This window comes from Rhinolophus hipposideros, assembly GCF_964194185.1.
Source record: "Rhinolophus hipposideros genome assembly, chromosome: 16".
Taxonomy (NCBI): Eukaryota; Metazoa; Chordata; class Mammalia; order Chiroptera; family Rhinolophidae; genus Rhinolophus; species Rhinolophus hipposideros.
In genome coordinates this window covers 39,227,745-39,240,886 of record NC_138062.1, presented here as the reverse complement: position 1 = coordinate 39,240,886, position 13,142 = coordinate 39,227,745, and the positions used below count along the sequence as shown (strand labels likewise).

General features: G+C 45.0%; 1 protein-coding gene across 1 annotated transcript; it reads left to right on the top strand.

Moving 5' to 3' along the window:
- The first annotated feature begins 12 nt into the window (after positions 1–12).
- TIMM29 (translocase of inner mitochondrial membrane 29) lies at positions 13–3,399 on the top strand. Its single transcript, XM_081076527.1, has 2 exons — positions 13–127; positions 201–3,399. The coding sequence occupies exons 1-2, from the start codon at positions 34–36 to the stop codon at positions 887–889; spliced, it is 783 nt and encodes a 260-aa protein (XP_080932653.1). The 5' UTR covers positions 13–33; the 3' UTR covers positions 890–3,399.
- Positions 3,400–13,142: the final 9,743 nt, after the last annotated feature.

The following is a 13,142-nucleotide window of genomic DNA, read 5'->3' as shown; positions in this document are numbered from 1 at the left end:
CTCTTCGGAGATCGGTCTCTAAGCCGGAAGGGAATGGCGGCGGCCGCTCTGAAGAGACTTTGGTCGCGAAACCGCGGAGAGGTGGAGGACGCCGCGGCCTCTAAGCCAGGCGCGTGGGCGCGGCTGGGTGAGTAGCCGCTAGCGGAGGGAAAGGTAGCCGCAGTGGCTGGACCTCTCTCACCGCGCTTCTCTCCTTTTAGGCGTCTGGGCCCGCGCGCTGCTCCGGGACTACGCCGAGGCCTGCGGGGACGCGGCAGCGGCTGCGCGGGCCCGGCCAGTAAGGGCGGCCGTGTACGTGGGGTTGCTGGGCGGTGCGGCGGCCTGCTGCGCATTGGCGCCCAGCGAGGCATCCTTCGAGGAGGCGCTGCTGGATGCGTCGGGGACCCTTCTGCTGCTGGCGCCGGCCACGCGCAATCGCGACTCAGAAGCGTACGTGCAGCGGCTGCTCTGGCTGCGGGGCCGCGGTTGCCTGCGCCACGTGAACCTGGGCCTCTGTTCGCTGGTGTATGAGGCGCCCTACGACGCCCAGGCCAGTCTCTACCAGGCCCGCTGCCGCTACCTGCAGCCCCGCTGGGACGAGTTCCCGGACCGGATCCTGGACGTGGGCTTCGTGGGCCGCTGGTGGGTGCTGGGGGCTCGGATGCGCGACTGCGACATCAACGACGACGAGTTCCTCCACCTGCCGGCACATTTGCGCGTCGTCGGGCCCCATCAGCTGCGCTCGGAGGCCAACGAGCGGCTCTTTGACGAGAAATACCAGCCTGTGGTGCTCACCGACGATCAGGTGGACCAGGCGCTGTGGGAGGAGCAGGTGTTGCAGAAGGAGAAGAAGGACAAGCTGGCCCTGAGCCAGGTCGACTTGCTTATGCAGTCGGAGGGCGCGAGATGAAACACAGGGAGGGCAGGGTCCCAACGCAGCTCTGAGCTCTGGCAGACTGTTTGCCCGGATTATACAGTTGGTGTGAGTGAGCCTCAAGTGCAGAGTGACTGAATAACATGCGGAGTGTTCCCCCGCTGGGTTTTCATAAAATTAGGGGGTCTTTTTTTCCTTTCACATCGTTCCTTGTTAGCTGAAGCTAATTCAGAGCCTTCTTGGTCTAGGAGTTGGGGAGAGCGGAGCGACAAGACCATATGTTTATCACTGCCAGAATTTGTAATGAACCTTACACATAAGTAAGCCTTTTTCATTGGGCCTCACAGTCCCCCGGAGGTATAGCATATCTCTCAGGCCTTTCAGATTGTTGTTTTAAATTTTTAGGTGTAATGTTTATACTTTCATGTTCATGAGCAACTTTTTTTTAAATTTAATGTTGAAATAATTATAGTCCCATAGGAAACCGGAAAAATAATACAGAGACGTCCTGTGTCCCCTTTGCCCAGCTTCCCCCAAATGGTAACATTTTACATAAGCAATACCAAACTAGAGATTGACATTGTAGGACTGTTTGGATTTTACAGGGAACCTTTTTGCAAAAACAAGCTGCTTTTTACCATGTGCGTATTGATAGTGATGTTAAAGAAACTTGGAAGGATAAAACGTTTTCTGAACTGGAAGTCTATATGGAATCAGATTCTGCCTTTGTTATACTATAATAATGTTGAAAACAATGCTATGGAAAGGAATATGTTAGTGTACAGAGCTGGTACTTAACTAGGTTATGGTAATCATATTTTTTAAACTGAGTTATTAGAAGAATGAGACTAACTAGGTGACCTGTGGCTAGTTAATAAAACCAGGAGATGAAACAGCCAGCTTTGTTACCATGTTTGTATTCGTGTGCTTTGCTATTAAGTTTTGGTAGTTGAACCTTCCATTCGTACTATGGGTGCATTTGACACGTGGTAATTTTTATCCTTATTTTGGGGGCAGGGGAGTGTTTTCCAAGTCAGCATTTTCATTTTACAAAGGAAAAAGTGAGGTTCAAAAAATGTGTTATTTTTCCAAGACTGTGGCAGAGCCAAGATTCAAACTGTAACTCCCAACCCTCTCACTTAATTCTCAAATTCACAGCACCATCCTTGGTCCTGATAATACCCTGCCAGAAATTAAGTACTGCTATCATTAGCCATAAATAAAATTTGAATACAGAAATAAATATTTAAAAATGTAATGAAAACAAAAGACAAATAATATTATACTGTATTCTAATCCTACAGTGTGACATGCCAAAGGCTCTGAACCTAAATCCTGACATTTTTGTTCAAAAGAAAGAGAGAGAGAGATTGGCCAACTTCAGAGAAGGGTTTAAGCCACATTGGCATCAAAGTGAGACTTGTTCCTCACCATGACCAGGAGTATTGAAGGAGGACTACACATCTACATTGCTTGAGTCAGTTACTAAGTGCCACTTCTGACTTCCTGCTCAGGTGTGTTCCATGCAAACCTCCTGTAACAAGCTCAGCAGTGGTTGGCAACAAACTAAACAACTCTCAGTGTGTTCATAGGAATTAAGGGGCTTGCTGTAGACCTGAAGTCCGTGTGGCTTTGTCTCTGGTAGGAGGGTTGGCCTTTCCCAGAGGAATCCTACCATATTTTTACTCCCCACTCCAGTAGCTCTGGCATCCTGAGTTTGATGGAAGGCGTGTGGACCAGAGCTGTTAGACTGGGGACCGTATTCATCATGCTCTGCATGTAGGACCATACACAGGCTCCCACAGGACAGGTCCAGATTTCCTTGTTCACTGATGAGCTCCCATTTCCCGACAGTGCTCAGCCCAGTGTGAGCCCCAGCAAATGTGGAAAGACTTAAATGAGATACTACACATGGCCATTGTGGGTGGGAGCTGGTATCGTCAGGCTATTAAGTGGCAAGCAGACCGAGGTTGGCTCCCCTTCCATTGGCCAGCCCAGGGGAAGAGGCCTTCTGGTCTCAGCCCTGCCCAGAGCCACCAAGAGCAAAGTGGACATACTGTCTCGGTTTCCATAAGGGCAGTAGGATTTGGGAAAGAAGTGGGCTTTAAAGTAGGGTTTGAACCTCAGCTTTCACACTCATTAGCTTCATAACTGACCTGAGCCAGAGCAATTAGGCAAGAAAAAAGGCATGCAAATCATAAGTAACTGTCACTATCGTCATGTGCCACCTAATGATGGATGTGTTCTGAGAAGTGTGTCATTAGCGGATTTCGTCGTTGTGCAGACATCACAGAGTACACTTCCACAGACCTACATGGTACGGCCTACTACAGTCACACGGTAGGCCACACGGTAGAGCCTACTGCTCCTAGACTACAAACCTGTACAGCATGTCACTGTACTGAATACTGTAGGCAATTGTAAAAGTGGTAAATACTTGTGTATCCAAACATAGAAAAGATATGTTTAGCTAAACATACGGTATAACATAAAAAATGGCACACCTGTATACAGCACTTACCATGAATAAAACTTGCGGGACTGGTAGTTGCTCTGGGTGAATGGTGAATGACTGAAGGCCTAGGACATACTGTACATCGCTGTGGACTTTGAAACACTGTACACTTAGTGTAGTACACTTAGGCTACACATGGTACCATATTTTATGTTTAGATAAACATTCCGTGTTTCCCCGAAAATAAGACCTAGCCGGACCATCAGCTCTAATGTGTTTTTTGGACCAAAATTAATATAAGACCCGATATTATATTAGTATATTTATATAAGACCTGGTCTTATTTTACTATATTTTACTATATTACTTATTTACTATACGTATTTACTATACTTATTTTACTATATTACTTATTTTACTATAAGACTGGGTCTTACATTACAGTAAAATAAGACCAGGCCTTATATTAATTTTCGCTCCAAAATACGCATTAGAGCTGATGGTCTGGCTAGGTCTTATTTTTGGGGAAACATAGTACCTTTTCTATGTTTAGATACACAAATACCATTGTTACAATCAAGTCTTTAATCCATGTGACTTGATTTTTGTGTATGGTGTAAAATAGTGGTCCGGTTGCATTCTTTTGCATGTGGCCGAATAGATTGTCCGTTGCTCATTGTGCATTCTTGGCTCTTTTGTCACAAATTAATGAATCTATAAAACTAGAAGAAAATAGGCAATAAGTTCCTTGTCATCGATCTTGGTTTTTTGGATTTGACACCAGGCAACAAAAGAAAAACAAGTGGAATTACATCAAACTAAAGAGAAACCATAAACTGAATGAAGAGGCAACCATATCAATGAGAAAATATTTGCAAATCATGTATATCCAAAATATATAAAAACTCATACAACTCAATGGCAAAAACAATCCTATTAAAAATTATGGGCAGAGGATCTGAATAGACACTTGTCCAAGGAAGACATACAGATGGCCAGCCAAAAGGGACACGAAAAGGTGCTTAATATCACTAGTCTGGGAAATACAAATCAAAACCACAACGTGATGCCACCTCACATCTGTCAGAATGGCTGTTATCAAAAAGATAAGAAATAACGTGTTGGTGCACTGTTGGTGGGAATGTAAATTGGTGCAGCCACTATGGAAAACAGTATGGAGATTCCTCAAAAAATTAAGAATAGAGCTACCATATGACCCAGCAATTACACTTCTGGATATTTAGTTGAAGTAAACACTGGAAAAGAAACCTGCACTTTCACGTTCACTGCAGCGTTATTTACAATAGATACGGAAACAACCTGGGTGTCCATCAGTAAATGAATGGATAAAGATGGATATACACACAATGGAATGTTACTCAGCCATGAAAAGAAGGAAATGTTGCCATTTGCAACAATATGGATAGACCTTGAAGGCATTATTGCTAAGTGAAATAAGTCAGACAAATGCCATATGCTCTATATGTGGAATCAAAAAAAAACAGAAGCTCATAGAACAGATTAGTTGCTGTTGATTGGGCGGGGGTAGGTGAAATGGTGATTGGAGTCAAAGGTACAAACTTCCATTTATAAATAAGTCATGGGGCTGTACTGTACAGCGTGGTGACTACAGTTAATACTGTGTTGCATGTTTTAAAAAAAAGCACTTGAATCTCAGGTTTCACACTAGCTTTGTGACTGACCTGGGAGTGGTGAAGTGACATCTCTGCCTCAAGTTCCTTACCTGTAAATGGGAATGATTCTGCTCAGGACTGTTAGGAAAAAAACACATGAAAGCATTCGCAGTCCGTGGTGTGGCTGTGTGGGGAAGATTGAGGCTCTCAGTCCATCCCTGCCCTTCCTGCTTTACGTTGGAGGGGCAGCTGCTCCTCCCCAGCAGTGGACAGCCCAGCCTGCTGGCATGGAGCTGGCTCAGGACCGCCCCCTGGGGAGAGCTCAGTAAATGGAGGACCCATCGAGCCCGGAGCCTGGGTGTGGGCGTCGCTCGGAGCCAAAAGACACTTGAATCTAATATGAGCAAGTTCTAGGTCTCCCTTCCTCTTAAAATGTATTCTTGATTCGCTGTCATCATTTGGCCCCGCCAGGCCAGGCCTGCAATTGGCCTTCAGAATGTCCTTGGTGCCGGCCGTTGTAATCAGAGAGGCCAGCAGAGGGCACCCGAGGTTCAGTTCAGAGAAGCCGGCTGGCTCTGCCAGGCTTACGCCCTGGGAACCGCTGACCAGTTAGTTTGCTTTTGTTCTGCGAAGCAGCATTGTAGGTAGTGCTGTCCGCACACACCCGTGTACTGCTCTTTAGAGATGGTAGATAGATAGTGGCTGAAGTCAGGGCTGAGGTTTGATTGGAATCCCGTTCAAGTGTTCCAGCACGTACCTTCCTAGGGGGTGCTGCTGCTTACTGTTGCATCACATGGAGAGGCATACCATGTCTGGGTGTCCCACTGGGTAAGCCTGGTCCCTCCCATTAGGTTTCCTGTCAGCTTTGCTTCTCACAACTTTATCCTTTTTGATAAAATGCGTGAATCATGTCACTAGGGGCCCAGTGGAATGGAGCCCAGTACTTGAGTTCCTGTAATCTTACGTGGAGTTGATGAGGCACAGGCATCCATATGCTGTCATTGATTTACCATGAGCTAACACATGGGACTTCGGGAGAGATCGCTGCCACCCATGACAAGTCCCAGACCTGCCCTTTGGAGAATTCCCGGAGGGCGGCTGCAAGGGTGCCGTGTCTCTTCTCCAACTTGAGGCAGGACAGATGGCTGCTACTAACAGTCATTCATTATTGCACACAATACCTGTGAGGAGGGCCACCTCTGGACCAGGTGAGGCCAGAACAAGGGCAACAGCCAGGAGCCATCCTAGAGTCAGCTGGAACCACATGAATGGGATTAGTGCCTTATAAAGGGACCCCAGAGAGCTCCCTTGGCCTCTCTTTCCACCATATGAGGACACCGTGTGATGTGCCTCTATAAAGCGAGCTCTCACCAGACATCAAATTAGCCAACACCTTGATCTTGTTTGTACTTGCCAGCCTCCAGAGCTGAAATAAATGCCTGTTGTTTGTAAGCCCCGCAGTCTATGGTATTCTGTTACAGCAGTCAGAATGGACTAAGATAGTCATTATTTGTAGTTAAATGCATGAATTTAGATCCTGCAGCATATCTTTTATAGGGAGGGATGTGAGGTGACCTCAAATGACAGCCCGATTTGCTGCAAATGGAAAATCCTGTCCAATCATTGAGCAATGGATCCCAGGCATTAGATCCTGGTGGCCATACATTATATTTAGGCTTCTTACCATCATAATGCTACCTTTTTTTTTCCCCCCCGAAGAGTAAGAGTCTTCATTGTCTCTGCTCTTGAGACCATAGCTTGAAGGTTATTCCACTTTAGCATGTGGTCAGGGGAAGGTCCCTTTGCCTGTTCGATTTTAGGCCATTCATTACTCCATGAAGCTCTGCTTTGAAATGCTACCTTGCAAAACAATCAAAGCCCATTATGAGTCTTTCTGCTCATAAAATATTGTAAACTTGACCTACAAGATGGAAATCGTTTAAATGGAGCTTTAAAAACTGTACCAGTATTTTTTTCACCTCCTGGCTCTCCCTGGGCCCCTGTATGACCATGTTCTTGCAGGGATGACAGTGACGTCGATATGGGATAATATTACCATCGAGACAGCGGGGCCTGGTTCTATTAGCTGCAGTCATGGCAAGAAAGGGTAGGAAGCAATTAATTTGCCAGCAGCTCCTAGGATATATACTGCCAAAAGTCTGTTAGTTTGTGTTTCTACTGACAAATCCGTGAATATTGCCTGGAACCATCATGAAAATGAAATATACAAAACTGACAGAAAAGATGTCAGAAAAAGCTTCTAGTCTACCCCGTTTTTGGAGGTTTGCCCCATATTAACAGCAGGATAAAGCAGAAATGTTTGCATCATTAGTTGTAAGCATAAATGAAAAAAGAACAAAAACAAAACAAATAAGGCAAAGAATAAAAAAAAAGCCCACCTGACAAGTTCATACTTGGTTTATAAATCACCTGAAGCAGTCAGAGAGCTGGAGCTATGCTTCTATATGCTCTACACCCAGATTTTTTAGCAGAATTTTAATTTTATTTCAGTAACTTCACCATTTCATCCAATGAATTTTCGCAAAGTAAATTTTCTATTGTCACCATACATGGCAGACAGCATCATTCGTTCTAATTAGAAGATAATGGGGAAAACAGATGTGATGATAGCCTCTATGGGAAATAGTATGGTGGTCCCCAGGAAGAAAAAAATAGAATTTCCATGTGATCCAGCAATTCCACCTCTGGGTATATGCACCACAGGATTGAAAGCAGGGTCTTGAACAGATGCTTGCTTGCACAGTTGCCTGTTCACAATGTGAAGTCTCTCTTCTGGGTTGTAGATGGCCAACTTTTCAGTGTATCCTCACATAGCAGAAATAAGGCCAGAGAGTTCTGTGGGGTCTGTTTTATAAGGGCATTAATCCCATTCATGGGGGCACCACCCTCATAACCTAATCACCTCCCAAAGGCCCCACCTTCTGATGCTGTCCCACTGAGCATTAGGATTTCAACGTAAGAATTTTGCGAGACACAAGCATTCAATGCATCGCAGTGGCCATTATCATCAAAGGAAGAACCTTTACTATGGACAACAGCTAAGAGGGCAGCCGGAAGTTAGCAGCCTCTGATTCCTGCTGAGGACCCAGGCCATCATTGGTGGCACATTCACACCCTGTCCTTTGATTCAGTACTGGAAGAAATCTTTTTTTAAAAAAAGAAATGGTTCCCAGTCTTTATATCCAACAAACTCCCTGGCACTGAGAGACAGCAAAGATGGCTCCAGTCCCTGCCTTCATGGAGTTTACCATTTTCTAAAGAAACTGGACTGGGAAACTGTGTAGTAAGAGTTTAACCTTGCCCCAAAAGAGGTCTGTCTTGTTTCCCCATCTTCCAGGAGGTCACCTCTAAGATGCCATGCCTAATAGGAGTGTCTTTGTTTGCCTCGGGGCCTTGGGATGATTTAGGCCAGAAAGATCCACAATGTCATTTAAGGTGGGGCCTTTGGGTCATGTGGTATTAGTGGACCTGGGTAATCAACCACGTAAGCAATTGTGCCCACATGATGGAGCCCCAGTAAAAATTCAGAACCCTGTGCTTGGGTGAGCTTTCCTGGTTGGTCATACTTGGTGTGTATTGTCACAAATTGATGCCAGGAGAGGAAAGCTCAACAGAAACTGCACATTTGGTACTTCTCCTGGACGCTGCCCTCTGTTCCTCTTTCTTGGCTGATATCAATCTATATCCTTTCCTTGTAATAAACCATAACCATGAGTATAACAGCTTTAGGTCAGTTCTGTGAGTCTTTCCAGTAAATTATCAAACCCCTGGGTGGTCTTGAGGGCTTCTGATCTTGCAATTAATATCAGAAATGAAGGCAGTCTTGAGTGGACTGTGTCCTTAAATTTTGTAGTTGGCTCTAACCCTTCACAGCAAATAATTAAATGAAAAATACTGGGGGTGCCCAAAAACGTATACAACATTGACTTTGGTCAACGTTGCTCAAGCAGTAGTTGGCCGTAATCAGAAGTGTCTGGATGTTGATGGTAACCACTTTGAGCACCTCTTGTCATTGCAGAAGTCAAATGTGACTTGTATTCATTCATCTTTTGTTATCGGTATATATTATTACAATTTTAATACAGTTTTCCTTTCTTAAAATGTGTATACATTTTTTTGGTACCCTCTGTATTTAATTGAAATTCTCATAGTCCTTTGAATTGAAAACAGGGAGGGGTGCTCTGAGAAACCAGCATTCCTTGAACTTTTAGAATGTTCCACTGTTTGGGTTCTGCTAAGCACTGGCCAGCCACAGAGTAGGCAGTGTGCGGTGTGGGCCAGTTCAGATGTCACTCCTGGGACAGCGTCTGTGGGAAGCACTCAGCATCCCTGCCGGGACTGCACTCGTCTTCGGCGAGGCCATAATGTCTGCGGCTCTGTTTTTTCCCAGTTTCGCTTCTCATCTGTGGCCTTCAGTCCGCTGAAAAGTCTCCCTACTTCTGAAAAGTTAAGCATTTGGGTGTAGGCTTTTGAAATAATCCTGTAAATCTCACCCTTTGGGGGTTTATGAAAGCTATTACATAGTTAAAACACTTTCCAAAATATGAGGATGGCCAAAATGAGTGATCATTTCAGATGCATCAGGATGGCCAGTATATACATATACATAGTAAATAACAAGTGTTGGTGAGGATGTGGAGAAATCGGAACACTTGGCACTACGGGTGGGAAGTAAAATGCTGCAGCCACGATGGAAAATAGTTAGGTCCTCAAAAAATTAAACATAAAATTACCACGTGGTCCAGGGATTCCACTGTTGGTTATGTACCCAACAGAACTGAAAGCAGGGTGTTGACCAGATATGTGAACAGCCATGCTCACAGCAGCATTATTCACAAGAGCCAAAAGGTAGAAACAACCCAAGTGTCCATTAATGGGTGACTGGGTAAACAAAATGTGATATATGCACACAATGGAATAATATTCAGTCTTAAAAAAGGAAGCAAATTCCGACATGTGCTACAAGCTGCAACTGTTTTCCACAGTGGCTGCACCATGTCCCACCCCCACCAGCAATGCACAAGGGTGTCAAGTTCTCCACATCCTCCCAACACTTGTTATTTTCTTTCATTTAAAAAAATATAAGAGCTACCCTAATGAGAAGTGGTATCTCATTGTGGTTTTGATTTGCATTTCCCTAATGATTAGTGTTGTTGAGAAAATATTTTTAAGTTAGGAATTATTTCAAGATCACACAGAAGTACCCAAATTATATAACAGACAGCCACATGTTGTGTTCAGAAATGACAGCGACGCCAGATTGGTTCTTACCCGTCTTCTGGGCTGAAGCACAGCTTCTTTCAACTTAAAACAACAACAAATGGCACACTTCCCTGCGCACAACACCAGCTGTGCAGCAGCGCCACACACCTGTGCCAGGCTTTGAATGCAAACGGAGCCGGCCCGGTGCACACAGACACATAAGTTCAGCTGCTGCCTGAGGGCGGGTGGCAGTCTGCACAACCACGTGTGACATGCACTATGTTGTAAGCTCACAGTCTTCATTTTCGCAGAAACCAGTTGTCCTGAGTGGCCAGCTCTCTCTACACAGTCTCCGCCCATCGCGACCTCCTTAACTCCAGTTCCTTCTTCAGCTGTCCCTGCAGCATCATTCTAGAGGACTTTCTGGGGTCCAGCCCCTGGTCAGACCCTCAGCCTTCAGAGCGCTCGCCACAAGGAGATCACACAGGGATTCGTACATTTATGTTTCCCATGTCACATGCCCATCCTGACACATGAACATCAGGGATCTGGTCTGTCTCCTGTGCTGGGGAAACATTGGCTGAACTCTGGCCAGCGTACTACTTAAAACAATAGTTCTAACCTGTATATTTTTCATTATTACTAGAATTTCAAGTTCAACATCCACTTATATTTAACCGCATTTACCACTTTTTTTCATTCAATGTTCCTTCTTGGGTCTTGGCCCTTCCAAAGTTTGGGATAAATTTCCTCCTGCTTGGAGAATGTCCTTGAAAATTTCCTTTGATGAAAGTTGGCTGGTGGCAAACTATTTTATTTGGTTGCAAATGTCTTCATTTCGCTGTATTCTTGATAACTATTTTTGATGCAAAGTTGACTCTGTTTTTTTTTAAATCAGTATATTGAAGATGTGATCCCTGTCTTCTGGCTTCCAATGGTGCTTTTGCAATGTCAGCTGTCAGTATAATTGTTGTTTCTTTGAGGATAATCTATTCTGGCTGATCTGAAAGTCATCTCTTTGCTTTTGATGTTTTACAGTTTTATTACAATTGATCTAGGCAGGAATTATTATTTTGACAAATTTTAAATTCAACTATAACATTGTATAGTGAAGAATTATCCAAAGAAAGGTCTGGCCTCTGTCCTGGCTCCTGGGCGGTAACCCCTAAACCCTTGGGATTTCCCCTGTGACAGGAGTGTGTTGGCTTCGTGGTGGGCCCTTTGGGCCACACTTGGTAGTTTGTGCTGTTTAGGTGACTCATGGTGGGACCCTGGATCACTTAGAATAAGGAGATACTCAGAATGAGGGCTGGCCACACCAGGAGGACCAACCACGTGATTAGATGGATGAGCCACGTGATATCAGCTGGAGCTCCAGAAAAGGGAGAGGGCGCCAGAGACTGAACCGAGTGGAAATGCTTCAGTGAGTCGTGCAACAATTCAATCAGTGATGCTTACCTAACCCCAGGAAAAACTCTGAACACTGAAACTGGGCTGCGCTTCCCTGGTTGGCAATAATCTTCGCTTATTTTTGCAAATTGATGTGTGTGGAGTACATGCACCCCTGTCCCAACAGAAACTTCTCCGTGTTAAATTTCCAGTGTCTGGCCATGGTCAGTGCTGGGGAAACATCTGCTGAGAAATACCTGGGACTATTTTCTTTTCTCTATGTCTCATCTCTTTTTTGTGCCTTCATTCTTCAGTTCCTGCCTTCTTTTGTGTTTGATTGGCTTTTTTTTTCTAGTGTCCCATTTTGATCCCACCCTCATTTCCTTTTCATAGGCTTGTGATCTGCCTGTTGCTTGGGCCTTCTGCCATCCTTTGACCCAGATGGCGGTGGGTAGCACATGTCTCTACAGCTTTTGACAGATGCCACCTGGGACGTTGCCTCACCCTGGACTGCTCTGAGGGGATAAAACAGAAGCAAGCTTCTGTGCTAGTCCCTGGGTAGAGGGCCCTGAGGACAAACTAAACTGCACAGCCACAGTTTGAGAATGAGCTCCATATTGCACCCCCCACCGGGGCATCGAGCCCCACAGGTGAAGGGCTCTATCGCACAAGACTCATACGACGTCCCCACCCCTCTGATGCCAATCACCAAGTCCAGGTCGTCACCTGTGCTTCTGACCCTCCAACTATAGATTAGATGTTCCCATAAGCCTGTCCTCAGGTTCGATTAATTTGCTAGAACAGCTCAAAGAACTCAGAGAAATGTTTTACATATTAGATTCTGGTTTATTACAAAGGATATTAAAGAATACAAATCAAAAGCCAGTTGAAAAGATACATAGGGTGAGGTCCTTCTGTCCCCATGGAGTTTGGGGCTTAGTATGTGGATACACCTGGTTCACCAACTGGAAGCTCTCTGAACCCGGTCCTTTTGTATTTTTTACGGAGGCTTCCTTACATAGGCACGATTAATTAAATCATTGGCCATTGGTGGTTGATTCAGCCACCAGCAGTAATTACCACATGTGCACTGCCTCAGGGACTGGCTGGCACTTTCATAATTCCTGTCAGATGAGACACAGTCTATTTATGAGGGGACCTGGAGGTCACCTTCACAATGCTCTCTTCAGGCTGAAGAGCTGAAGAGAGCATTGTGAAGGTGACCTCCAGGTCCCCTCATAAATATGACTCTCATGATCTTGATCAGATGAAAATTGTCTCCATATTTTTTTTCAGGGTGACCGGAGAGGCCAGTAGAGTAGATTCTTAACTATCGAGTTGATGCTTCTCATTTGGAGATTCTTCACATCTCTCAGCCTGCATCTGAGGCTGCTCATGATGACCTGGCTGCTTGCAGCGGAGGTGAGATGGGTGACTTGGATTTATTATTGCTTATGAGGTTTTCAAAAAATTCAGGTAAAATATGCATAACCTAAAATTTACCATCACAACCATTTTTAAGTGTCCAGTTCAGTGGCACTCAGCACATTCCCATCGTTGGGCAGCCATCACACCATCCATCTCCAGG